At 52.9% G+C, this 23,664-nt stretch overlaps 2 protein-coding genes across 3 annotated transcripts in view; both read right to left on the reverse strand.

Moving 5' to 3' along the window:
* The window catches only part of SCN4A (sodium voltage-gated channel alpha subunit 4), a 36,734-nt gene extending 26,075 nt beyond the window's left edge, over positions 1 to 10,659 (reverse strand). For both annotated transcript variants that reach the window (XM_026047356.1, XM_026047357.1), the window contains exons 1-6: positions 10,563 to 10,659; positions 2,915 to 3,213; positions 2,486 to 2,604; positions 1,479 to 1,568; positions 857 to 985; positions 613 to 704 (exon numbers count right to left, since the gene is read on the reverse strand). In XM_026047356.1, the coding sequence (XP_025903141.1) occupies positions 613 to 704; positions 857 to 985; positions 1,479 to 1,568; positions 2,486 to 2,604; positions 2,915 to 3,178 (694 nt within the window). In that variant the 5' untranslated portion in view covers positions 3,179 to 3,213; positions 10,563 to 10,659. The remainder of the gene's footprint in view (positions 1 to 612; positions 705 to 856; positions 986 to 1,478; positions 1,569 to 2,485; positions 2,605 to 2,914; positions 3,214 to 10,562) is intronic.
* A 3,830-nt stretch (positions 10,660 to 14,489) lies between these two features.
* LOC112954218 (vasoactive intestinal polypeptide receptor 1-like) lies at positions 14,490 to 22,870 on the reverse strand. Its single transcript, XM_026047360.1, has 12 exons — positions 22,628 to 22,870; positions 19,321 to 19,428; positions 18,906 to 19,019; positions 18,577 to 18,670; positions 17,796 to 17,928; positions 17,522 to 17,675; positions 16,594 to 16,654; positions 16,251 to 16,317; positions 16,067 to 16,158; positions 15,625 to 15,754; positions 15,028 to 15,069; positions 14,490 to 14,666 (listed from the first exon to the last, which is right to left on the reverse strand). The coding sequence occupies exons 1-12, from the start codon at positions 22,851 to 22,853 to the stop codon at positions 14,574 to 14,576; spliced, it is 1,314 nt and encodes a 437-aa protein (XP_025903145.1). The 5' UTR covers positions 22,854 to 22,870; the 3' UTR covers positions 14,490 to 14,573.
* Positions 22,871 to 23,664: the final 794 nt, after the last annotated feature.

Genomic DNA, 23,664 nt, shown 5'->3' on the forward strand with positions numbered 1-23,664 from the left:
CTCCAACTATTTAGGTAAAATCCTGTTCTCCAAGGGCCTGTCTATGTTGGGAAACTGCTTGGGACAGCTGTTCTAAAACAACTTATTTTTACAATAGCTATTTCTGCATAGCCTCTTGGGTGGACATTGGTCTAGAAATAATAGTCCAGGGATTAAGGAATGCATTTTTTTAGCCTCTTTGAACAAGGTGAAAAGCAAAACCTAAAGACTAAAGATTTGGAAGCCACGGGGACACAAAAGGAACCCGAATGTACTTGTCACCATAGATTATTGCCTGTCATCTAATTTTGTGCATCTTCATGAGCATCTTGTTAACTAAGCCCACGAGACCTGACATTAGAACAAATGTGTTTGAGAAGTCTCTGAGACACCCTAAAAACACGGTGTCCAGCTTGTTAGAGACCTTTCCCAGCTGCAGCTAATTTAAAGGTATAAAATCAGCTGGATCTGATTCAAAAGCTGAATTATTAATTGGAAAACATATGAATGTTATCAAATACTTTTTTTTTCTTTAGAAGTGTTAAAGGAAAACAAAAGAAGTGCTTTGAGCATGGGAAAAAAAAGTTGAGCTCAAGGAAAGGGAAGCTTGGGAAGGAAGCTCTTGACTCTTACCTGGAATTACGGTGATAGTTTTCAGGGCGCGGAGAACACGGAAGGTCCTCAGAGCTGAGATGTTGCCCAGGTCCACGAACTCTGTGATATAGCTGGGGGACAGGAGAGGAGGTGGCATCAGATGGGCAGAGACTCTGTCCATGCACTTGTCAATCCGTTTTCCTCCCCCAGGCCCCTTTCTGAGACAAGGTGGCAAAGCCAGAGCTTGGCAGCCTGGTCTCCCGCTCTGTCCCAACGAACTCACGCCATGGAGATGACCATGAAGTCCAGCCAGTTCCACGGGTCCCGTAGGAATGTAAAGTTGTCGATGCAGAAGCCTCTTGACAGTATCTTGATAAGGGACTCGAAGGTGTATATGCCAGTGAAGGCGTATCTAAAACGGGAACAGTGACTCAAAAAGGAGGATGGGATGGTTGTCTGGGTCAGAGGGCCAACTCAGGACAAACATGAGTGCCATGAGGCTCTGTCAACTCTTTCCGGTGGCCAGGGCAGCAAGGCCATCTTGGGGAGTCCCTGCCTGTGGACTGCAAGGTCATCTTGGGGAGCAAGCTGCCCAGCCTCCCAAACCATTGCCATGGAGCCAGCTCAACCTGCTCTGCAGCAGTCTCCTGTCACAGAGGGTTTTGGGACTCCATTAGACTTGAGATGGCTCCATAAGTCCCCAGGAGCGGCTGGCTGCCTGCCCTTTGTAAAGATGGAAGAACTGAGACCACAAGGGCCACCACCATCTCCATAGAACACCTCTCCTCCTCCTATGAGGGCCTGGATGCCAGTGCTTCTTCAGCATTGGTCCTGCATCTCCAGGAGGACCTAAGCTGGGATATTCCCCTGTGAAGAAGAGATATCATGGGATATAAAGGACTTACTCCACATTCTTGGACCATGCCGGGGGGTTGCTCATTGTCATGAACACACAGTTGGTTAAAATTGTGATCATGATGAACATGCTGAATAATTTAAAACTTGGTCAAGGAGAAACTCCATGGCTATGGCATTGCTTCTGCTTGCTGAAGGGCATATGAAGGTGTAAAGCTGAGAATCATCTCCTGTCCTGGCTCTTGCCTTGCTGCCATGCTCTAGCTGCCAAGTGGGGATCTCCTGGCTAGGTCCCATGCTTACACTCTCCTCTTAATCTCTCTGCTCCTACAAGACTGTTCAGGACCTTGCATTTCCTTTTATCTCCTTTACGCATCTCCACACTGTGCTGGACCAGCCTCTGTTTTGCACCCTGTGCTTGTTCCTCCCCGTCATCCCAGAACACAGCTCCCACCACTCTCCACAAGACACTGCCATGATCATCCTCCTACCTCCAACCTCCTGGTCCCCGAACCTCTGCTGCCACCCACAGCTCTGTCAGAATCACATCTCATTTATTCTAGCCTCCTTTCTGCTCCTGGAAATCTTCCCTAATTTCCCATCTCTGCTTACCTTTCACTGAAAGCATCAAATCTGCTCACACTGCTTCCTTCCCCATACTTTGATATCCTAGTTCCATCTGCCAAAGCTCCCAAAGTCACCCTGCACCCACTGGGACGGGATCTCCTGTTCTGTAAACACTTTTTYTTCTTTTCAAGGCTCTGCAGATCTGAGAGAACTTCAGCTTTCTTGGAAAGCCTGACCTCATAACTGTCCTCCCTGCTCTGACCAAACTGAAGCTCACCAGGCACTCTGAGTAGCTGCTCCTTGRGAAGGCACAAAAGCACTGGGGAGGCTCAGCAGGAGGTCTTGGCCATGTGTGGGCCTGGCCAAGGAGGTTTTCCTCCCACGCCACCAGCAAATCCCTATCTTAGTCCTTTCCTAGGCATGCTCATAGTCCACACATCAGSTTTTGACCTGGCAATGGAGAGACTGATGCTCTCCTCATCAAGGATATGAATGTATAAGCACTTTGATGGCTCCTCTCCGGATTGGGTTGAAGGGTCCCAACAGGTAGAGAGCTGGGGTTGCTGAGAAGCGGAAGATGGACTTGCCTTTATTCAGGACTATAAAYGTCTGTGGAGACAAGAAGAGGGAGATTGTTTGCCCTCCTGCAAAACTCTTGCCAATCAGTTAGAGCTGTCCATGCACATATTTGGTTTTCAAAAGACCAGGGCCAAGGAAGGAGCAGATAATGCTCTTTCTGATGGCCAAGCACCACCATGCAGATGGTTCTAGTTCAGAGAAGCCATCAGACCAACTTGGGGTCATGGCCAAAAGTTGACTCAGCAAGAAGGGTTCAAATGAGACCCCAGGTTGTGCATGAGGGAAAAGATTTACTCTTCTTTTGGGGACAACCACATCTACTGTCAGCTCTGCCCCTTACCTTCTTGTCCTTGTAGAAAGGATCCAAGTCCTCCAGAGGTGTCCCAATGAGCTCCAAGGGGGGATCACCATAGATGAGTGGCAGGTTCTTCCCAGCCTCCAGGTCACTGCTCGGCTTGATCTCCTCTTCCTCGGGCATCTCCACATGTTGCCGCTTTATCCTGAGCGCCTCCGCCTCGGCGATGCGCTGCTCAATGGCAGCCAGCGACGCGGGCGTGAAGGGACGGAGGTGCTCGGGGCCCGGGATGTGTGGCAGGCCGGCCATGTTCTCATTCTGCTCTCAGGATGCCTGCACCCAGCCTGCTGGCGAGAGGGAAGCTCAGGTGGCCGGGGGCGAACGCCCGCCCCTTGGCACAATATACTATTTTGAGGATTTAAAAGCTCAGGACTCAACACCCTGTGGTGGCAGAAACTCAGCACACTTTTGTCAGCACGCAGCTCTGGAAATAATGGATTTGCAAGTGGCATTGCTTGTCCTCTAGAGCAAGGAATCACGTGCGCTGATGGGGGACCCCATCCACTGCTTCCCTTCCCAGATCCTCATTCAACCTCTGATCAGAAAATACTTCTGCACTCGGCTTTTTCCAGAGCATGTCATGAGCTCCGTAGCTGGAGTCTGGCACTGGCTGGCAATCTTCACAAGAGTAATTTTATAATCCAGAATTGTCCAACAGAACTAGATCCCACCAGGGGTGGCACAGACCCAGCTGTGGGGTACAGACCCTTGGGCACTGCTGCAGCACATCCTTGGCTGCTCTCTTAGGCGCAGGTAATGGGTACCGCTCGATACAACGATCTCCTCAGCAAGAAGACTTGCCACCCCACCATGCCTTTGGAGCCAGAAGCACAAGAAGGTCCTACATCACCCATCATCCTAGTTAAGAGAAAAAAAAAACCCTTTTTTGCATGGAAAGCACACTAATAGTCCTACTAGTCTATACGTGAACGGCCAAAGTATGAAATACTAAGTGCATTTTGGAAGACAGTAAACAACTCTATGTGCAACTATGGAGAGGACAACCTTTATTTATATAGACAGGTCCCCTTTTATCTGTGGTGCCACGGTGCTCTTGTCAGTTTTTCCAGTGTCTTACCCACTACATCCTGTGGGTGATAGAGCCCATTCCCATCCATAAGGAACACAAGTGACTTGCACCCTGACTGATGATTCTGCTCACGCTCCCTGACATCAGCAGAGAAGGTGCTGCCAAGAATCTGTGCCAAGGACAGGCAGATATCAGTGATCACAGGGAGAGGGGGGTGGGCGGCATGGAGATGTCACCTGTACCCATGTGACTGCAGTGAACCCAGACTTGCTTGTTTTGAGAACCTCTCTGGGAAAGAAACCTGCCTTTGTCGGAGAGCTGGACACACACCTGGAAAACAGCAGCAGACACACCAGACTTGTAGGAAGCTGACCTTGAAGCAGAGCCCTCAAGGACTTGATTCTTAATAGATCCTTGAGGATCCATTGATATTCAAGCTCCTCCCTTAAAGTGACTTAAAAAGTGCTCATTACTAAGGTAATAGTATAGCTGTAAGACCAAGGGGAGGAGAATTGCTCAGAGATACTCAATGCATCTTTATTCTCGGTCCTACATTGTAGAGTTGCAGTGATCCCACTTCATAGTTTATCCTAAGGCTACATTTAATCATCTCCTTTTTTTTTTTTTTTTTTTTTTTTTTCCTGTTTGAAATTCTGCTATTTTATCATGTGCTTTCACCTGCAAACCTAAAGTTAGCCATCATGAACTTTCTGAAGGATATTCTTAGGGTAGGTGGGAAGTTTTGCTCAACTTGCAAAAAGCAATTCTTAAACAATGTCAAAATTGAACATTGACCCTGCAAAGCAGCAACAGCAGTTCAGATGCCTCTGTATATCTGTTGCTTTACATCTGCTGAGCATCTGCCCCAGAAGAATCATTAACTCTGTTTCTGCTCTTAACCCTCAACTTCAAATCCTGCTGTGGTTAAAACCAAGGCGGGGAAACCTTCAGCCAATGGTAGTTAATGGAACTGGACACTTACAGCCTCCATGGGTACAGATTATCAGGACATAACTAGTATTGACACATGATTCATATCCCCAAAGATAAAGTTCAGCAGCAAAGGGAGGTATTGATTTCAAACAGCAGTGAATAACTGTATTGAAAACATCCCCACCATGCTCCCTTAGTACCACTCCATTGAACTCCAAAATGGATTTGCCTTAGACTCCACCATAACCCAAGAGCTTGTGAGTGATACCCTCCGTGGCAGGGGCATTGCCCACCACTTAGGGCTTGCTTGTGCTGGACGCTGGGTGGGCTGAATCCCGTATTTGGTGCAGCCTCTTATACGGAGACCACCCTTGCTGCCGTGCCCAGTACCTACACTTGCTTCTTTTCAGTCTGACCCGTTATGGGAAGTTTGATTCTTGGCCCTTTGGGTTCAGAGACTCTATAAGACACCAGAGTTTTTCCTGATTTACATCCATTTCATGTTCTGCTTGACCAGCTCTGGCAGCCTGTCCTCAGCCTTCTCTTCTGCCTAGGCCAGCAACCTTGAAACTCAAGTTAAAGGCACAAGACCACTGAAGGTCCCCTGGGGACATGCTCAGAAGACCCATGGCAGGGATGAATCAACCCCATCTCCTAGGACCAGGAGGCTTCAGGGAGCCAGAGGAGCTTGCTGGGCTCCACAGTGCCCCAAGCATCCCTGCAGCTGGGTTTTGCAGATAGGGAAGGGTGGTACCGCAGCTCCTGTGGTTGTACAATGCCCTCGGATGTGTTTGGGCTTCCTGGGTGGTGCAGAGCCCAGGCCTTCCCCAGAGGCCTCACGTTGCCCCCAGCACCCACAGCAAGGCCTCATGCCCTGCTTGCTGCAACCAGCCCGAGTCGCTGGCAGAGCCCTGGCGGTGGCTGTGGCTCCAGCTGCCGCGGGCTGTCACTGCAGGTGTCCGATTTCAGCAGCCCCATGACTCTGCTCATTCCTTATCCAGCAGCAGTGAGTGTGAGAGGGGAGCGCAGGCCACCAAGGTGGGCTAGCCTTCCTCCTGCTCCTCCTCTTCTGCTTGCCAGGCTAAATCCACCGCGCTGCCCACCTGGGGCTCCTTGGTGCCAAAGGAGCAGTCCTGGGCACTGTGGCTAGGGAAGAGGCTAGAAGGTTTTCACTGTGTCCAGTCCCTCTCAGTCCCCTCTACAACTCCCTGAGATACCAGGCAGGAAACTTGGGTCCTGGAGCTTGTGGCCAGGAGCCTCAATTCCCACATGTAACAGCCCTGGAGCCATCAGCAGCTTGTGGATGGCAATTCCATGCCAAGGAGAACGTTCTTCCCAGTCCCTACATTGCAGTCCACAACTGCCCACTCACTGGCTCAYCCAAGCAGCAATTGGAAATGCCAAAACTTTTCTGCAGGAGCTCAAAACAGGGAGCTGTTGGAATCAAGGAGCCTGTTCTCTGTTAAGCAGCTCCATGGAATGTGCTATTCCTAGGGAAAACATTTATATGAAATGATGTTTGCAAACAAAATTGCCTTTCAACAGCCAACTAGAGCAGGAAAGAATTCCTGCCTCTTCAGCAGCTGAAAAAGAAGAGCTTGGACTAGGTCGGAACCACACTTCATTTTCCCTTTCACGCTGGTGGATTTTCAAGTCAAACTGGACCCTAAGGCCTCAATAGCCCCAGTGCCCAGTGGAAATATCCAGCAGTATGCCCACATAGAAATACGCCAGCGGTAGAACTGCCCTCAAGTGAGCAGCCCTGCACGCACAGCCTGCCAGGCTCGGCCGCCGAGAAGTGATTCCAGCTGCTTCGTTTCTCAATGCCTCTTACGAGGGACGGACTCGCACTTTGCCGGCTTGTGTGGCAAGGAAGGAATAAGGGGCTTTTAAGTGTCTCTGCAAAGCTCTGATCCCCATCATTTATAAGCTGCTTTCTCAAATTTTTGGACTTCCAGCTAAGCTGGGTAACTCCTCTTTATCGTGTGAGGTATAAGCCTGAGATATTGATTTTGAATAAGCTGCCCACGTGCTCTACATGGCAAGGCTCAGAAGAGCATCTCCCCCCTCCCCAGTTCAACATCACCGAGTACCAGCAGGTGACTGAGAGCATCTCCTTGGTTAGGGAAGATGAATGGTTTTTGCCTTGGTTTAAAAAACAAACAAACAAAAAGCTCAAAAGACAACCACTTTCCATCAATATTTTTGTTATTCTGACACCATACAAGGGAATCAGCCTCTGAAAAGAATAGGCATGGGTTAAAAGTAATGAAGATGCTGTATAATTGGTGCCCCTAACCGAGACTCAAGGGTAACATCTCATYTATGAGTGCTTGGGACCCATCCTGCCCAACCTGTCACTTCAAGATCACCATGAGAGTGAGGCCACCAAGAGCCCCAAAGAGGCCAAGAAAAAAGCTCAAGGGAAGAATAACCCAAGAGCCATGAGCAAGTGCAGGTCAGCTTCACTCATCAGGAAGCAACAGAGCTAGGCCAGGCGCAGAGCTACAGCTCACACACAGCACTCATAGCTGTGCTCAGCACAGCGAGGGAGGTGCATCCACCAGGGACTGGCATGGCGAGGAGGAACCCCTGCACCAAGGAGGAACCCAGCAGAGCTGGAGSTCTGACCTGGTCCCAGCCCTTGTAGCTGCTACTCCTCAGCAGCAAGTCAACACCAGGCAGGTGGAGGAACACTCAGGAGCCCAAGGCGTTGAAGAAACCCCAAAGCAGTTGCACTCAAAACTAAAACCCAGCACAGCATCCAAAGAAGAGGGAAAGAACAACAAACCAGCCACCCATCAGCAGACCTGCCCTGATGCACCCACCCTGCCAAAATATCTTCTCCTTAAGCACCCCTCAGGCCCATCATCTCCAAACAAAACAGACTAGCTACAAACAAGAGCACCTACCCACCATGTCCCAAGAGCTCCTTCAGAGATTGATCTCCAGAAAGACATTGAGAGCTGGGCGGGTTGATGCAACCAGGACCAGCTGGGACCACAGGGTTGGGGGATGAGTCACAGCTCATTTCTCAGGCCTTGATCACATGAATTTCAAACACAGATAGAAACAGGCTGTGTGAGGAAGCAACTTGCATTCACCAAGTGCTTGAGATTGGAGGCCATCAACCAATGAGGTGCAGGGGTCCATCCTGTCCCAGCCACATTGTGYGTGCCAAAGCAACAGCTCTGCTGTTGGGCAAATGGTGCAAATGGCTGCCAGGGGTGGTTGAAACAGCCCTACCAAGCTCATGGAGTGCTTGCAACGTGTTTCCGTCATCCATCGGGATATTGCACTGCCCATCCCAGTCTTCATGTTTGACTAGGAGGGACCTCCTGTATCTGCTCTCACTCCTTCTGATGCCAGGGCCATCCTGCAGGTTTTATGAGTTAAAAGAACAAAAAAAGAATTTTCACGGGCTCAGATACTTGCTGCCTATGTTTCCTCATAGAGGACAATCCTGTAGTCCTCCGAGCAACCCATCACATCATGGAGYGGGGGGATAGAAGCTCTCCGAGCAGCGCCATCCCCACGCTGGCAGCTGGTGCTCCCGGGATTCGGGCACGGCAGGACCGTGGGAAGCGGCGTGTGGTTATGGGGCTCCAGACACCTCCCCTGCCTGCGACCTGCCAAAAATGATCTCCCAAAGTCCCTCTCATGGCCCTGCCTGAGAAAGGCAACGTTCAGATCCCAGGGGAACGCGCCCAAACCCAGCACGAGTATTAACGGGACCTCCCTGCCAAGCTGTGCCCTGCGTGAGGGGTAGGATGGCTCCTTCTTTTCCCTTCAGGCATCATCCTAGCGATGTCACAGCTTGACAAATTCCCCAATGTCTGTATTTCCCACTATGTTTTTCCAAAGATTGCAAAAAAAAAAAAAAAAAAAGTGAAAATTAAAAAGAGTCTGACGCCAAATATTTTCTCTCCATTAGAGAACAAGAAGGGGAAGAGGTGAGTTTGAAGACTTGCAAATTCGCAAGTGAATGCAGTGAAGAGCAGAGACTGGAGCTGCAAGAACATTCTTAGGATGATATGAGTTTCTATTAGCAACAAGGATAAACAGTTTGATCATGTCAGACAAAATTAGCCATTTTATAAACAAGTTTGTGTCCCTTTCTGTAACATGATCATGTGCAATTTGAGAGGGCTGATGTTTACTCCACCCAGATGTGTTGTGGTCCCCTAATGCTCCGCTGGATCTGGAAAGATATATAAAATCTTCAAGCTTTTCTCCAAAAAGGGAAAAAAAGAAGCTGTTCTGAGTCCAAGCCCGCTGTAGGATGCTGCCCCTCTGGCCCTGTCGTGTTTCTGAACTCATCTCATAGTTTGTTGACGCTGGGAGAGGTACACACCTGGAGGAACATCCCCTGAGACTCCAAAATGCTTGTGGCTCAGCTTGTCTAACTGCGTATAACACATTTCCATTGCAGACCCTGGATGGACCTGCATGGGGCAGGGCTGAAACTGCTGCTCAAGCAGCCTCTTCTGGGCCAGGAAAGCTGGAAACCGGCAGTGCTAGGGCAATTTCATCCCTGGATTCCTGCAGTTTCAGGCAGAGCAGGCGGGGGCAGGAAGGAAGACCTGGKTCCCCGCAGAGGCGACGGTGCTGAGCTCCCGTAACTCGGACCGCGAGCCCCACGGGGATTCATTTTAAGGATTTTGTCACTGTTGCGGAGGCAAATCCGCTCGAACGCAGGCACTTCAGCTGCCTTTTTGGCCGTGGCCATGCCAAGGGTACCTTGATGTGCCGGACGGTGGGGGCGACACACACATACATTGCAAGCTGTGAAGTCCTCAGATACTCTCCTAGGCCGCAGATGGAAATAGGAGGTTGCAACATCCTGCAGCAACTCGTGCTAACCCCTTCCTGCCTGGAGTGCGCCAGTGTCCCCACTCGCTGTCCCCGGCGCTGCTCGGAGCACATTCCCCACGGAGCTGCTGCCGGGGGCTGCCGGGGAGCGGGACGTGCCGGGGATTTACCCGCGGCGTTTGGGGCAGCTGAGAAGCGTTAACGCGGGCACCCTGCGCTTGCCCACGGCCCGGTGGCCGCGGGCAGGAGTCACCCAACGCCGCCTCCCTGCCAGCGTCTCTGATGTCAGGCGTTAAGCCCAGCCAGGGGACGACATGGGGGAAGGGAAGGGCCAGCACCAGTGTCCGTGGAGGTTTCCCATGTGTCCCCAGGCCTCCCCTCGAAGGCGGCCTCCTCTGGACCTCCCCTCAGCGCCAGGGCTGGTTTGGAGGTCTGGTGCCTCCGAGGGACCGCAGGGGACCCCAGCTGACCCAATGGGGCTCCCAGAGGTGGCACCAAATAGTTGAGCTGGGAGCACCCTTGGCTGGAGTCCTTGCAGCGCTCTGGGGCTGCACAGTGCTCTCCCCTGCACCCCTAATGAGGCAGGTTATCAGGAGCTAATCCACCCACGCAGCTACAGGAGGGAGATCTGACATGACATGTTGGTACCGGCTATATAAATAACTAAGAGGGAGGTGGCCGGAGAGACAGACAGGCACAGAGGCCTGAAATCCCTTCCTGGCTCCCCCAGGTCTAGGGCTGGGGTGTCCAGGCTTGGTTCTTCTCGCCCAGCAGAAGCACATCCTCCCCGCKCCGCGTAAAGACGCCTTGGCCAGCACCCTCTGGACACCGGTGTGATGCTGAATGGCCCATATTTACCTGACACCGCTGCCCTACGTGGCTGCCACAGCCCCAGGTCCAGCGAGGTTTCTCCATGCTGAGCAGGAGCGACTCTACGACGTCCTTTGCCCTGTGTGATGCTCGAGTGACCCTCTGCTCCACATAGGCTAGAGAGCCCAGAGCAGGAAGCACTGTCCAAATATTAGCCTAGGCAAGCACTGGCAGGACACTGTGCTCTTTKCCTGTGCTCTTTGCACTGTGAGATACCCATAAATACTCTCTGTTTTTTTTCCCCCAAACCCAATATTACGTCAAGTTTTTTCCTAGCACAGACTGGAGGAGGCAGCTCTGGTAAGGACAGCATCTGTGTGTCCATCTCTGCATACCCAGAGCTCCTGCTCTTCCTGCCCCGGGTCYCAGAGCGTGGGATGTCCCGGGGGTTTGGAGCAAGTGCTGCCCATCTGCAGTGTCTCTGGGAACTGCCTTCCCGCTCCGACATTTCCCACCGACACCCTCGTGGCCTCTGGGAGCAAGGGAGGCGGGATGCAGGAGCGGATGGAYGATGAGAGCGATGGAGGGACCAGGGCGGCCGGTCCCCTCCTGACGAACCCCACAAGCACCTCATGTGGGGCCCAACGACCCCAAGCTGCGTGCGCTCGCATTGCTCGCCAGCCRCCTCGGGCAGCCCCGTGCACCCACGGCGGGAGACCTCGATGGCCGTGTGCAGCCGGCGCGATTCGCCCTCCGATCCCACCCCGGCACTGCCTCTTCCTGGCTGTCCTGAAAATTTCCACCCCTCAGTCTCCCATTTGCTGCTTTCCAGCCTCTCGTGCACCCATGGGTGCATCTGGAGCACGCAGTGATTGGGGCCGTTCCCCATTGGGCTCCCAAAAGGAGACACTGCGGAGCCCGGCGCAGACCTTTCCTGCAACCTTGGCTTGCCCAGGCCAAGGTTTATATTTAGACCTCCCGGAGGCGAAGCCAGGAGAAAGGCGGACGGTGACTCCGGAGCGGCGCTCGYGGCCCTGCCGCTCCGCTCGCCGCGGCGGCTCCCCAGCACGCGCCCGGGCACGTCCCCACAGCCGCTCGTCTCATCCTGCCGGCCCGGCTGCACTTGGAGAGCTGCTGGACGGGGCCGGTCCCCCCGTCCCTGCGTCTGCCGCCGCTCCTGCCTCGCTGTGGGGATCTGCTCCCCCATTCCATGCTGTTTTGCAGCACTACTGAGGTCGCCAAAAGTGCCGAGGGCCACCCCAGCAGGTGCCAACTGCCAGTGCTGCCCTGGGGCTCTGCTGTCCCCATGTACCTCTGGACGGGTGGCAGAGCTCAGGGCCAGCAGGGCCCTTTGCCTGCACCCTCCTGACACCAGAAAGGGAAACACTGGGACCCTCCAGACCTGGGGACACAGCTCGGTGACCTGGCCTGGCCCCAGAGCTGGACGCGCCACTTACTTTTCGTTGCGAAGAGCAAAATCCCAAGGCAAGAGCTTTTCAGGCTGGAATTTCCCTCTCCTTCAGCTCCGCAAGTGGCTGTTGGCAGAGCAGCTGCTGCTGCTGTCAGATGGTCATGAGTGAAACCTGAGGACACGACGGGTCCTTCAGGTAGCCTCGGCCTGTCTCAGCTGTGGCATTCGTCCCGCGCGGCGCCAATCAAGGGGCCGCGTGGCTGGGGCCGGGCGCGGGCACCCCACAAGGAAGAGGTGCCACCAGATGCGGAGGTGTCTCCCGCTGCGCTTTGGCCACAAATAGGGCGTGGGGTGATGGAACGAGCCCCCCGAGCCTGGCTCTGCTTGCAGACCATCGTTCCCATGCCAAGCTCTCCTGGGTCAGCCGCGCTCACCTTCCACGGGGAGCAGCTGGTCCTGGCGTCCCAGCTGTGCTGGGACATAGGCTCTGCCATCACCCGTGCGGGTGTAGACCCTCCTRCTCAGAGCAGGGTTTTAAGGACATCTCTCCCCAGGATCCTCCCCTCTCTTCCTGGCATCTCCTTTTGCCTGTCTGGGCCACCTGGAAACACTGATGCCCGGGGAAATGCAGGGAGGAATAGGAGTGGGGACAAGCCAGGATGGAGACAGAAGTGCCCTTGGTGTCACGGGTGGGATAAGGATGTTGCTCCACATGGCCCAGACATACCCATCCGGGGGCTCTTGGCTTGCACCGATGTAGAGCAGGGGCAGGATGTCCCCGAGCTGGGATCCCGCGCCGGCACAGGGCTCATCCCAGAGCTGGTGGCTGCAAGAAGGAGCGAGGGGGCCACCCTGGGGYGCCCCAGGGTGTCTGAGCTGCTCTCCCAGCTCGCCAGGAGAAGCRGAGCCAAATTCCCAGCTCTCCCAGCCCCCGGACGAGCAACGGCAGCCGCAATCCCTGCATTATTCCCATTCCCACTGCTGATTAACCCTCTCCTGGCCAGGGCAGTGCAGGGGGGACACCTAAGGGTCCCCCAGGTCTTGCTGTAGCACTGGGATGTGCATAGCGACCCTTACCTTGCTCTCTGGTTGTTCCTGGGGCCCAGGCAGAGTCATTGGGTGGCCTTGGGGGGTCCCCCCTGTGCCAGCTGAGCCTCCGTCCCGGGTGGGCTGCGGGGACACAGCTCCGTGCAGGGCTGGATCTGATGTCAGAGCCCACAGGGACCTTGCAGGGCAGCAGTGCCACCCACAGGCCCCAGGCAAAACACCCCACTCCCTGGGGACATCCCGAATACGCGGGGCACAAGTGACCCCCAGCAGGGTGACGTGGACCCTGCAGTGACGGCATCACACGCACAGGCTCCTGAAAACACATGCGACACGTGGAGGCTTTCAAAGCATCATGCCCGCTGTGGCATTATTGCTAAATGTCCTCTGTCCTGGTGCAGCYGTTGTCACCACCTCCCTCGTCCCCCAGCCAGGGAGTCCTGCAGCAGCAGCACCTTCCTCGCTAGCGATGGAGAGGGCGGTTTATTCCTCTGTGCCTGTGTCCTGGCTGTGGCAGGAGCTGCCCTAGCCCCTTTGGAGAATTCCCGTCCAAGGATATAGGTGTTGSTAGTGAGGGGAGCTGCTTGGCAAAGCATCTTCCATCCCACCCTCARTCAACCCTGCCAACCTCTCCATGTCTCCTTTTCCCTTTTAGAGGGGGTGATCTTTGGAGATCCAGCTGGGAAATGGCCCATGGAAGGGGTTTTACTTAAGGGAGGACACAGAGCTGCACAGAGAAATCAAAACGTGGGAATTTTGAGGAGCTCTGCTGAGATTGGACGGCTCAGGTCTCAGGAAAACATTCCAGGTCAGAGGAGACACCGGGAATTTTGCAGAAAGGCATTTGAGGGCTCACTTGCTCTCATCTAAAAAGACGGCCAAGGCAGGATCTGCTATCCATCAAGGATGCTCCTGCAGGAGGAAACAGGGACCCCCAGGAGATTTTGATACTAGCAGGGATTTTAGCCACCCCGTCCCCCTTGGACTGGGCTTCTCATGATCTGCAGCTGGAACAAGGCAGGGTGTGAAATGAGGCCCCAATGTACTGGTGATCTGGGCTTGGACAAGAGCATTTCTGGGTCACGGTGAGCTGTATCCTTCTTGCCTTCCTCTGCTGCTCTCTTATCCATGGCCAAGCCCTGCTCGCTCCTCCAAGCGAAGGAAAAGCAGCTTCCCTCTAGGCATCCTCTCTGAGGGAAGCAATTCCACAATCAAAGGAAGCAGTTGGGAGGTGTGTGGCGGAGGAAATGCATCAGGAAATCTCTTGAGGATTGGCGGCTGCTTCATCTCCTTTGTTAAATGGTAGCTGTGGTTCCCTGCCAGTCCCCACTCAGAAGACATGGGGTATTCATAGGTTTGTCTAAAACACAGACCAACCTGCTAAGGCTGCTGTGGGCAGTGAAGATACAACCCCGCAGCAGTTATGAGCAAAAAGAACAGCCAATTCACAAGCCGCTAGTGATGTCCCCAGGCACAGCTCACAGCAGTCACTGAGACACAGGAATGGGAAATCCCTTTTATTGCCTTTCTGGCTGCAGGGCTGCAGCTGCAGAGCTGCACTGCCACGTCCTTAGGGGGTCATTTCCTACCAGTTGCCTCCTTCATGCTGTGAAATCCTGCGTCACCAGGTTGAAGATGTTGCTCTCCATGGACGACTGCCACTTGCCCCAGTTCCTCTTGATCTCAGCCTGGACCTGGACCGGCATCAGAGCAGAGCTGGCACCCACAGACACATCCACGGGTACAGCACTGCCCAGACCCCCATCACACAGCACCCAGGGTGTTTGGGGATGCAAAAAGGGACCCCCTGGATGACAGCACGTGGGGTGCAGGTACACCCTGCAACACCGTGTTTGCCTGGCCCCCAGCTCCCACCTGCAAATGCTGACAGCACGCATGCATGTTTACATGCATGTTTGCACATTTGGTGTGCACAGGTGTTTGCACACAGGCAGGGCAACATGCACACACTGCCCATCTGGGTGYGCACTCACATGCCAGCATCCATCTAATAGCTGGGGGGTAGAGGCTGTGCTTGCGCTAGGGGACACTCACCTCTGCGTTGAGGAAACAGTAGAGCAGAGCCACTAGGAAGCCCTGAAATGCACGGAAAGGACAAGTGTCACCCAAAGAAAGGGGCTGGAGCTCCATGCAAATGCCCAGCACTTGACATCCTCCCAGAGAAGAGCTGCCTCTAGGCAGCTCAGAGTCTTATGGTGCCAAGTCCTGGAACTAGCTTATGGAACCTCTTATGCCCAGTTATCAACCCCGTGTGCAGTAGATAGATCAGTGCCATCTATTTGCTGCTCCTTATGGTCCTAGTGACCAAGGGACACAGCYTTCTCCTGAAGGAACATGGGTCCCCAGCACTGTGATGCATGGCAGGGGGAATGGAAGGCTAAGGGGGGTCCTGGTGTGATCTCAGAAGAGGATGGGAGAGGTAGGTCAGGATTTGATGGGCATGTGGGGATTTTGCAGGCCACATGGCAAAGTCAAGGTCTGCACAGGAGCTAAGCCTCAGATTCAGGACAGCACAATGAAGGAGTTGCCAAAGTGCAACTATAGCAAAGGAGCTCTGGACTAGCTCAAGGAGAGGGGTTGAAGGAGAAGCCCAAGGAAACGGACTCTGCCCCTGCCTTCCCCCATTAGCACCTGGTAGGAGCCAAGGACCAGCTCAAAGTACAGCCGGGCGTCCACACTGATGTGTTCAGGGAAGAGCGCAAACACCATGTAGTGCACCCCAAAGAGAGGGATGAGGAGCAGCGTGGACTTGGTGAGCCGCCTGGAGAGCATCATGGCGTGAGCAGGGGTCCAGGTGCCGGTGGTCACCTGTACCCTGATGAAACTCCCACTGCAAGGGCACTCTGCAGCAAGGTCTCAGGAAAAAAGCATGAGACAAGCCCCAGGGAAGAAGCATTTTGCACAGAAATATCCCCTGAGAGCCAACACCTTCCCAAAAATTTAGATGTCAACCCAGAGGGAGGTTTCTATCAAAGACAAGTCTCGGATTGCTTGGTCTCCCTCATATCCCACCAGATCTCCCACAAACCAAGTTGTCAAGGGAGCCCCCAGCCCTCTCTGAGCTCTCCCTTACATGTACTGCTGCTTGTAGTTTTGGCTGATGTCTGGAGAACAAATCTTCTGCGCTAGCATCCTGATGACATTGAGGAAGATGAGGAAGTTCACCTGGCACAGGAAGCCTTGACTCAGGCTCCACAGCACATCCCTGGCTGGGTCTTCACATCCATATTCACCAGGATGCTCTGGGAGATACTTACAAATATGGCCAGGAGGATGGGAGCCTTAATCACCCACCAGTACAGGCTGGTGTAGTCATCCCAGCACCTATGGGAGAGGGAASCAGCAGGAATCAGCTGCCCGCTAGCACCTTCGTCCTAGGTCTGGTCCCTCCAGCCACCCCAGCCCACTGCCCCATTTGCATAGCACCTCTCAAAGACTTTCTACCATAGCATGAATCTTTGGGCACCACCAAAAAAATAGAAATAGTGCTAAAATCAAGTGTTGCTCTAGTTCTTTCCCCAGGGTTTTCCATACCAGACATTAGTCCTTGGTGCCCATGGCCAAACTGGCTTGGAGCAAGAAGAGGGTGGCATTTCTTACCCATGGTTGTCATACTGCAGCCTCGTGATGACCCACACGCACACTGTCAGCATCGGGACACCTGCAAGGACAGAACCAGGGTGAGATGAGGAGACATTCTGGGGCTGTGGGGCTGCTGTTGTGGCTCCCCTCTATCTCCTGCCCTTTCTACCCGTGCCTGGTATCAGCCTGGAGGTGACAGGAAGGTGGAGCTTCTCCTTGCTTCTCCAGCTTTCAGAAGGGGATGATGTTCACGGATAGCGATGAGCCTGTGTCACCCCAGCGATCTCCACTGCTGTCCCTCCTGCCCTTTACCTCTAACCAAGGGCTCCCTTGCGGAGTGTTTGCAGCCCCAGGCGGATAAAGCCAAGGAAGTGGGATAGATTTTTTCTCCATCCCATCCTGATCACATCAGGGTGGATCAACAGCAGAAGCTCCAAAGTCTTTCATTAACAATTTGATGGKGTTAGCAAGTATTTTTCCCCTTTCAGCAATTTTCCAGAGATCTCCATCTCTGACCTCTGCTGCGTCTACATGGTCTCCTCCATCACTCAACCTCTCTGGTTCAATAGCTCTTTTCTATAGCAATTTGAGGCTCAAATATCATCACGGGGATGCTGGGAGGAATCCAGCAAGCCTGCTGCAGCCTCCTTGCCAGTAAAACAGGCTGATATTTCAATTAATCTGGTAAATGTTTCCCCTTCTTGTGCACCTCTCCTAGTACCTGTCTCCCAAGTGGGCAAAGACTAGGACAGACCTGCCAGTGTTCCCATTAAGCACTAGGCAAGAAGAAGGGCATGACAAGGCAATCCACCAGTGGTGACTATGGGGACCATCTTCTCTGTGACCCACTGGCCAGGCGCGTCTCAGAGCAGTGAGTCCCCCAGCCATAGCAGAGGACAAGGAGGACGTGTTAACCTTGCTGGAGGTGTTGATGCACTGCACTCACCCCAGCCAATGASGATATACCACCAGATGTACATCTTGTCAGAGGTGAAGGTGAGCAGCAACAGGGTCTGCAGGTACATTCCCTCCACCAGCAGCCAGTAGAAGTTGGCCAGAACAGAGTAGTGGAAGACAGCAATGACTGCTTTGCAGTTCACCTCGTGAGGACAGAGAAAGGAAAGGCTCAGGGGTGCTGACAAGAAGGTTGGCCTGGTCCCAGACAGCATCTCAAGACATTTTTATCTTCCCGCCTGTGTCCCCTTGGCCAAGCAGCTTACGGTTGACATTGTGCAGTGGTCGATGGACTCATCTGAGAAGAGGAGGGAATCTTTGATGAACACAGCAGCCCCACGCAATATGAAGGAGGTGAAGAAGTGAATGTGAATGGAGTTCCTGGTGCAATGTAGCTTCCTAGGGTAAGGAAGAGGCATACTGTGTCCAGCAAGAAGAAAATCAAATAGGCAGAGAAGCCTTTTGTTTGCTAATTACCCTGAGCACTGATTTCCATCAAGGATGCTCATAAATGCTCCCGCTGCTGCTAAGACATATCTGGACCAACACTTCCAAGTGTCAAGGCTGACCAGGACACCTAAGCAAACCTGCCAGGGCAGATGGCCTTACCATGACCCAAGTAACACTGCAGTTCATGTAAAAGTGAGGAGGGAAGGAGCCAGGTCCAGATTCTGATTCCCAGGCCCTTCCTGCCCCAGCACAGCAGCTAGGAGCCTCTTCCATAGCTTGCACCCTGGCCTGGTGAGCTGTGCTTTAGTGATGGTGGGGCACAAAGCTCTACAGAAAATTTTGCTGCTCTGAACTCCCCAAAGGAAGAGATTTTGCCATTGTAGAGGCTTCTTGCCTAGGATAGGTGTGCTGGGGAACATCTCCAGAGAGCATCCTCTGGCAGGACACTAAGGCAGCCCTCACAAAGGCAGTCCTCACAAAATGAGGGCTGAAAGGGAAAGCTGAAGATTCAGTGAGTCCGAGAGACCATGTTGCACTTTTATCTGTGTCTTGCTTCAACACAGACAAGCTCATGGAGCGGTCAGTGCCAAACTCTACCTGAAGCATGAGAAGATACCAATAGCCAGGAACAGGGCTGCGAGGGATGTGGAGTAGCCACAGGTGTAAAGTGCCTTCATGGTGACAAAGTAGTCTTTCTGGAAGAGAAATCACCAGCCAAGTGAGGGATCAGGGCTGCTCAGGCATGCTGGAGCCCTTGGAGATGCTGCCCACTTGTGTGAACACCCAACCTAGCTCAGATCCCACAGAGCAACACATAAACAAGGAGAAACCCTGGCCAGCCTCCCCACATTGCACTGCCCGCAGCACAGGTTCCCTCCCAGGGTAGGGTGATGCCAGCTGCCCCTGGGGACACCGGGGCCCTACACTTGCCTTGGCCTCTGTGTCATTACTGCTGCCAATGACCTCCAGTTCACAGGCGTTGTGGTAGGAAGGGCTGGGAAAGCTCCATCCTGACTCTGTGCAGTTCCTTTGGATCAGAGCTGCAGCGGCAAGAAGGACCTCAGARGAGCTACAAGGATCACCCTGGGAACTTCCTTAGGGTGTTAGCGTCCCACCTTTCTGCTTTCACCCCCAAGTGCATTAGGCACTGAGCTGTAGAACAGGGTGGTTGTCATGGGACTGTCCCATGGAGCTGACAYGAGGCTCCTGGGCAAGGAGATGGGTGCAAAGCAGCTCCATCCCTCAGTCCCAGGAGGTCTCCAGTMCAGGGGGAGGGCCCTCAATCACAGAAGTGCCCCCATGACACCATCCTGGATTCAGAGCCTGACACCAATGTCTCACCTTTTGACTTCTTGAAGACGTGGTGGATGTCAGGGCAGGCAACAGCTTGGGACTGGCCAACAGACACAGCCAACCAGCAGCTCACTCCATCCCACTCTGTCAGGCAGCCTGGGGACAGTCAGATGGACAAGTCAGTGCTGCTGGGAACAGGCACAGTACTAGAGATGAAGCCCGGACCAGGAGACATCCACAGCAACAATTCTCAGTGGGAAGCTGGGAGAAACTTCTTCCAGTGCGGGAGTGAGGGGGAAGAAAACACTTGCAGCTCCATGGCACAAGGGGACAGCAGGAAGCAGACATGCYGGTGGCTGCCTAGCCTGGACATGCTGTAATGGGAGAGGAGGCATCATCGAGGTCGTCATTCCCTCTATAGGGCCATGCCTTACCACATTAGGAAYTAGGAGCAACCTGGCTCCAATTCTGAGAATCGTGTCCTTGGGTGTCAGCTATCCTTTTAGTCCCACGGTAAGTGAGGTCCTGATATTTCCTGTGGCTACGTCAGACCCACAGCTGCTGCAAAGAGACTCTGGGCTACCTGGGTGCAGGAAGCACTGGGGTGCTTCCCAGTTGAGGTTGGAAGTGACCACTGAAATCAAGTAGTCCCCTGCTCAAGCAGTGTCACCTAGAACCCATCACCCAGGATCATGTTCAGAGAGCTTTGGAGCATCTCCAAGGATGAAGACTCCACCGGCTCTCTTGCTGTACAAAGATCATCCCCTCTCAGAGCACTAACAAAAACAACCTTAGGATGCCCAAGCTACCTGGGCAGAGAAGAAAGAGAGGAAAATGAAGAGCACAAACACATCAAAAAACGCAGGCAGCTTAGAGCAAAACCTGTCCTTTGCTGAGCTGTGAGCAGAGCTGAGCAGGAATCTGCCCTTCAGGGACCAAGTAGGCACAGGGGCTCTGTGGTGCCAGCCAGGACATCTCTCCATCCCTCAGGAAGAGGAAAAGAAAAAATACTGCAACACTTACAGGAGAGCAATTAACTTAAATATATTTTGTTAGCACCAGCTTGTGTTTAAATAACTCTGCAATTGCCTTGGAAACGCGCACAGCCAAGCAGATACGAGGCCTTGAAGAATTAGCAGTCGAGCACGTCAGGATGAGACACGGCCATCACGCTCAAGGGACAGCTCTCTCCTGCACATGGACATTATTAACCTTGTAGATACACATTATTAACCTGGAGTCACATTTATTCTCACTCAGGGAATGGGGAAATCAGACAAGTCTAATTAGTTTTCTCTGGTTTCAGCCAAGCTGACTGGGGGTACCTTGGCCAGAGTTAAAGGGATTTGCAGTGCTATTAAAAAGCCAAGGAACATCTTAACTTCTGCTTTGAAGAACTGGCATGATGAATACAAGTACTGGCCTGGGACAGCTGCTGAGGACAGCTCATTTCTTAGAGGCTGATAAAAAACCCTCTGGATGTGCCCTAGAAGCAGCAGAGCAGGTAGATCTCCAGGCAGTCGGCGATGAGGAGGAAAGATTTAAGTCTCACTCTCCACTCTTACCCTCTCCGGGCAGCTGTGGGGGTCTAAAGAACCCTATTTCTCGGGCTGTGCAGGAACAGAGACATATGGCATATTCCTTTCAAAGACCACAGAGAAGCTGGAGGAGATTTCTGGTGGGATAGAGCTCAAAACACAAGCAAAGAAACCACTGCAAATCATTGCAAATCTGCTAGGGGTGGGCAGGAGAGCACTGGTGGACAGGGGAAGGAGCTTCAGTGCCCCTCCAGTGTTTCTTTGGCTGGCCACATCCTTGTGCGGCCCCATGTCCCCAGGCTCTGGGACTGCACTGATGCTGCAGCAAGCCAGCAAATCACACCAGCTGAGCCCAAGATATTGTGTCTGGATTGACCTAAAGCAAACCATTTTGTTTGAATGCTTCTGGTGGAAGTCTGAAATTTCCACAAGAGCAACATTATTCTTGCAGTGTTTTTCTTGACACAGCAGGAGGTTTTCCACTTCCACTGCTACAAAGTGAAGTCTGATGTGAAGAAAATTATTTCTTCCCAATGGTTTTGGGGCAGTAAACCCTGCCTTTCCTGAGAGCTTTTCAGGTACAGGAGCAGATTTTGAACTGAGAACACTACAAAAGTGACAGCAAACACCACATCTAAGCAGCTTCACAATCCTTCTAAGGGTTACTAACRTGATACTGGAGCTCAAGGTCCCTGTTCTTTTCGCTCCCACTATATTGCCACCATCTCTTGGCTTGTCCCCAGAGATGGTGGGAACACATGAGATGAAATCTGTCCTTTGATGTCCCCATCACTTCTCCTTGCTGGACCCTTCCCACAGTAGCAAGCAAGGGGAAAGGGGCACAGCCCCAGCTGGGCAGTAGAGACAGACCTCAAGCATGCTTGAAATCAAGTAGAAAYGAGGGATTAAATGCTGTTTTTAATTATGCATTCATGCTTCTTTGTTGTTTTCCTGAAGYGAGATTCTTTGCCCTTCCTGACATTGCATGGGCTGCAAAATGAACCTTTTCCAATCTGCTCAGCTCTCTCTGCTAAGCAGGTTATGCTGCATCTTTGCACAGTTCCTTAACCAATCATGCACCTTCACATGCATTTACAGAGATCCTTCTTCTTTAYGTTTGCATCATATGAAGCACATTGAGTGACACTTGTCTTATTCACTAGGTGATAATTTTTACCCAGAGTTTGAGCCAAGCTGCATTTAGATGGAGATTGTAATGCAATTAAAAACTGTACAAAAGGAGTACTTTGAAACAGTGTTTCAGTGGGTTAATCAGTTTAAAAGTGTGAGAGACATAAAATTAAGTTGCTCAAAACAGACTGTGCATTAAAACCAATTGAATTAAAAAGGGAAGAGAGTATTAAGCGGTGACAGGTCCTGCATGGCTTGAAGTGCTCACACGCAGAGCTCCGTGCACAGCAGCAGGTTGTGAGCGTGAATCACTTGTGTACCATGTCCTGGGGTGCACTTGGACGGGGGGGACACATGGACTCCCTCTATACTGGTGCTGCTCTGGGTCGGTTTGATCAAGGGGAGCTGTAATAGAGCTCTGGGACTTGTCGCCATGTCCATTTTGCACCACTGAGTCCTCTCAGCCCACGCAGCTGCTCCTGCCGCAGTCTCATCCTCCCTCTCCTCTCCAGGCACAGGCTGCACCTGCACCTTTTCTTTCCCTGGAAATACCCACTTTTCCCTCGTCTGTGCATTTAAAGGGCATGCTGCAACCTAACAAAGATTTTTCCTGATGAGCCCATTAGCAAACTCTCCCCAGTCCCCAGCTGCGCCCCGATACGTGCCCTGCACCTGGCAGCTCTCACCTTGCAGCCCAGGGTGCTCCGGCAAAGCTGCAYTCCGGCTCTCGCTCCTGATAAGCTGCAGGCATTTGGCCTCTCGCTCTTGGAAATAGGAAACGACAGCGCAGTCGGGATGCGTGGCTCGCACCTGGGGGAGGAAAGAGACTGACAGCAGGACACWGGGCACTAAAAGACCTGACCATTTGGGACAGTCGCTATTTCTGCTGCAGCCAGCCCCAGAAGAGCCCATCTCTGCATTTGCTCTGACATTTCCCTTGGCTTTCTATTGCTCACCTTTTAAACATCATAAAGAACCAGGACAATTATTTCCAGTTCCCTCCAAAAGTACATGACACTTAAGGGCACCGCTCTGCCAAGATGCAAGTGCCAGATGGAAGAGTTTCCAAGGGGCAAGGGTCCGACTCCGTTAGCAGGGCAAACTGCAGCACATTCAAAGCCAGAGTGAGGAAACTAGCTAGTTAGTGATAAAAAAAAATTACAAACCCACCAATTTTGGCATGTCTCATCCTTCACTTGCTGGCTGGGACAGCTCTGCTCCTGCAGGAGGTTTTGCCCCCCTTTTCTCAGCAGGACGGGTGATGTTCCTGGCTCCCATCTGAACCGACTCATGAGTGGCTAGTACTGCTTTTTGCCTCAGTTTCCCCGTACAGATGTTAATTTGACCACTCGTCACAAAGTCCACAGGACAAATATCAACACCACCAGCATCTGCTGCATCCCCCTACCCCAACCGAGCAGATGGGACTTCCCAGCCCACGCAAGGAGGGGGCAAAGCCACCGCTAACTGTGGGCGCAAGGCACTGGTGTCTCTGCAGGGAGCAGCTGCTGCTCAGCTGTGCATAGGGCAGGGGCAGCCAGGCAGCCCCTGACCGGGCACCCAGCGCCACTGCAGCATCAGGGCATGCCAGGAGGTCCAGCGGCTCCGCTCTGGGTTATGGTACTGCTGGGGCTGATGTTCCACAGCCCGGGTGGGATAGGGGCTGCCTAAGAGCCCCCAGGGAGCTGTGAAGAAACCATCTTCGACCTCAAATGAAGCATTT

Source organism: Nothoprocta perdicaria, unplaced genomic scaffold (assembly GCF_003342845.1).
Source record: "Nothoprocta perdicaria isolate Ctin4 unplaced genomic scaffold, notPer1 scaffold_496, whole genome shotgun sequence".
In the NCBI taxonomy this organism is placed as follows: domain Eukaryota; kingdom Metazoa; phylum Chordata; class Aves; order Tinamiformes; family Tinamidae; genus Nothoprocta; species Nothoprocta perdicaria.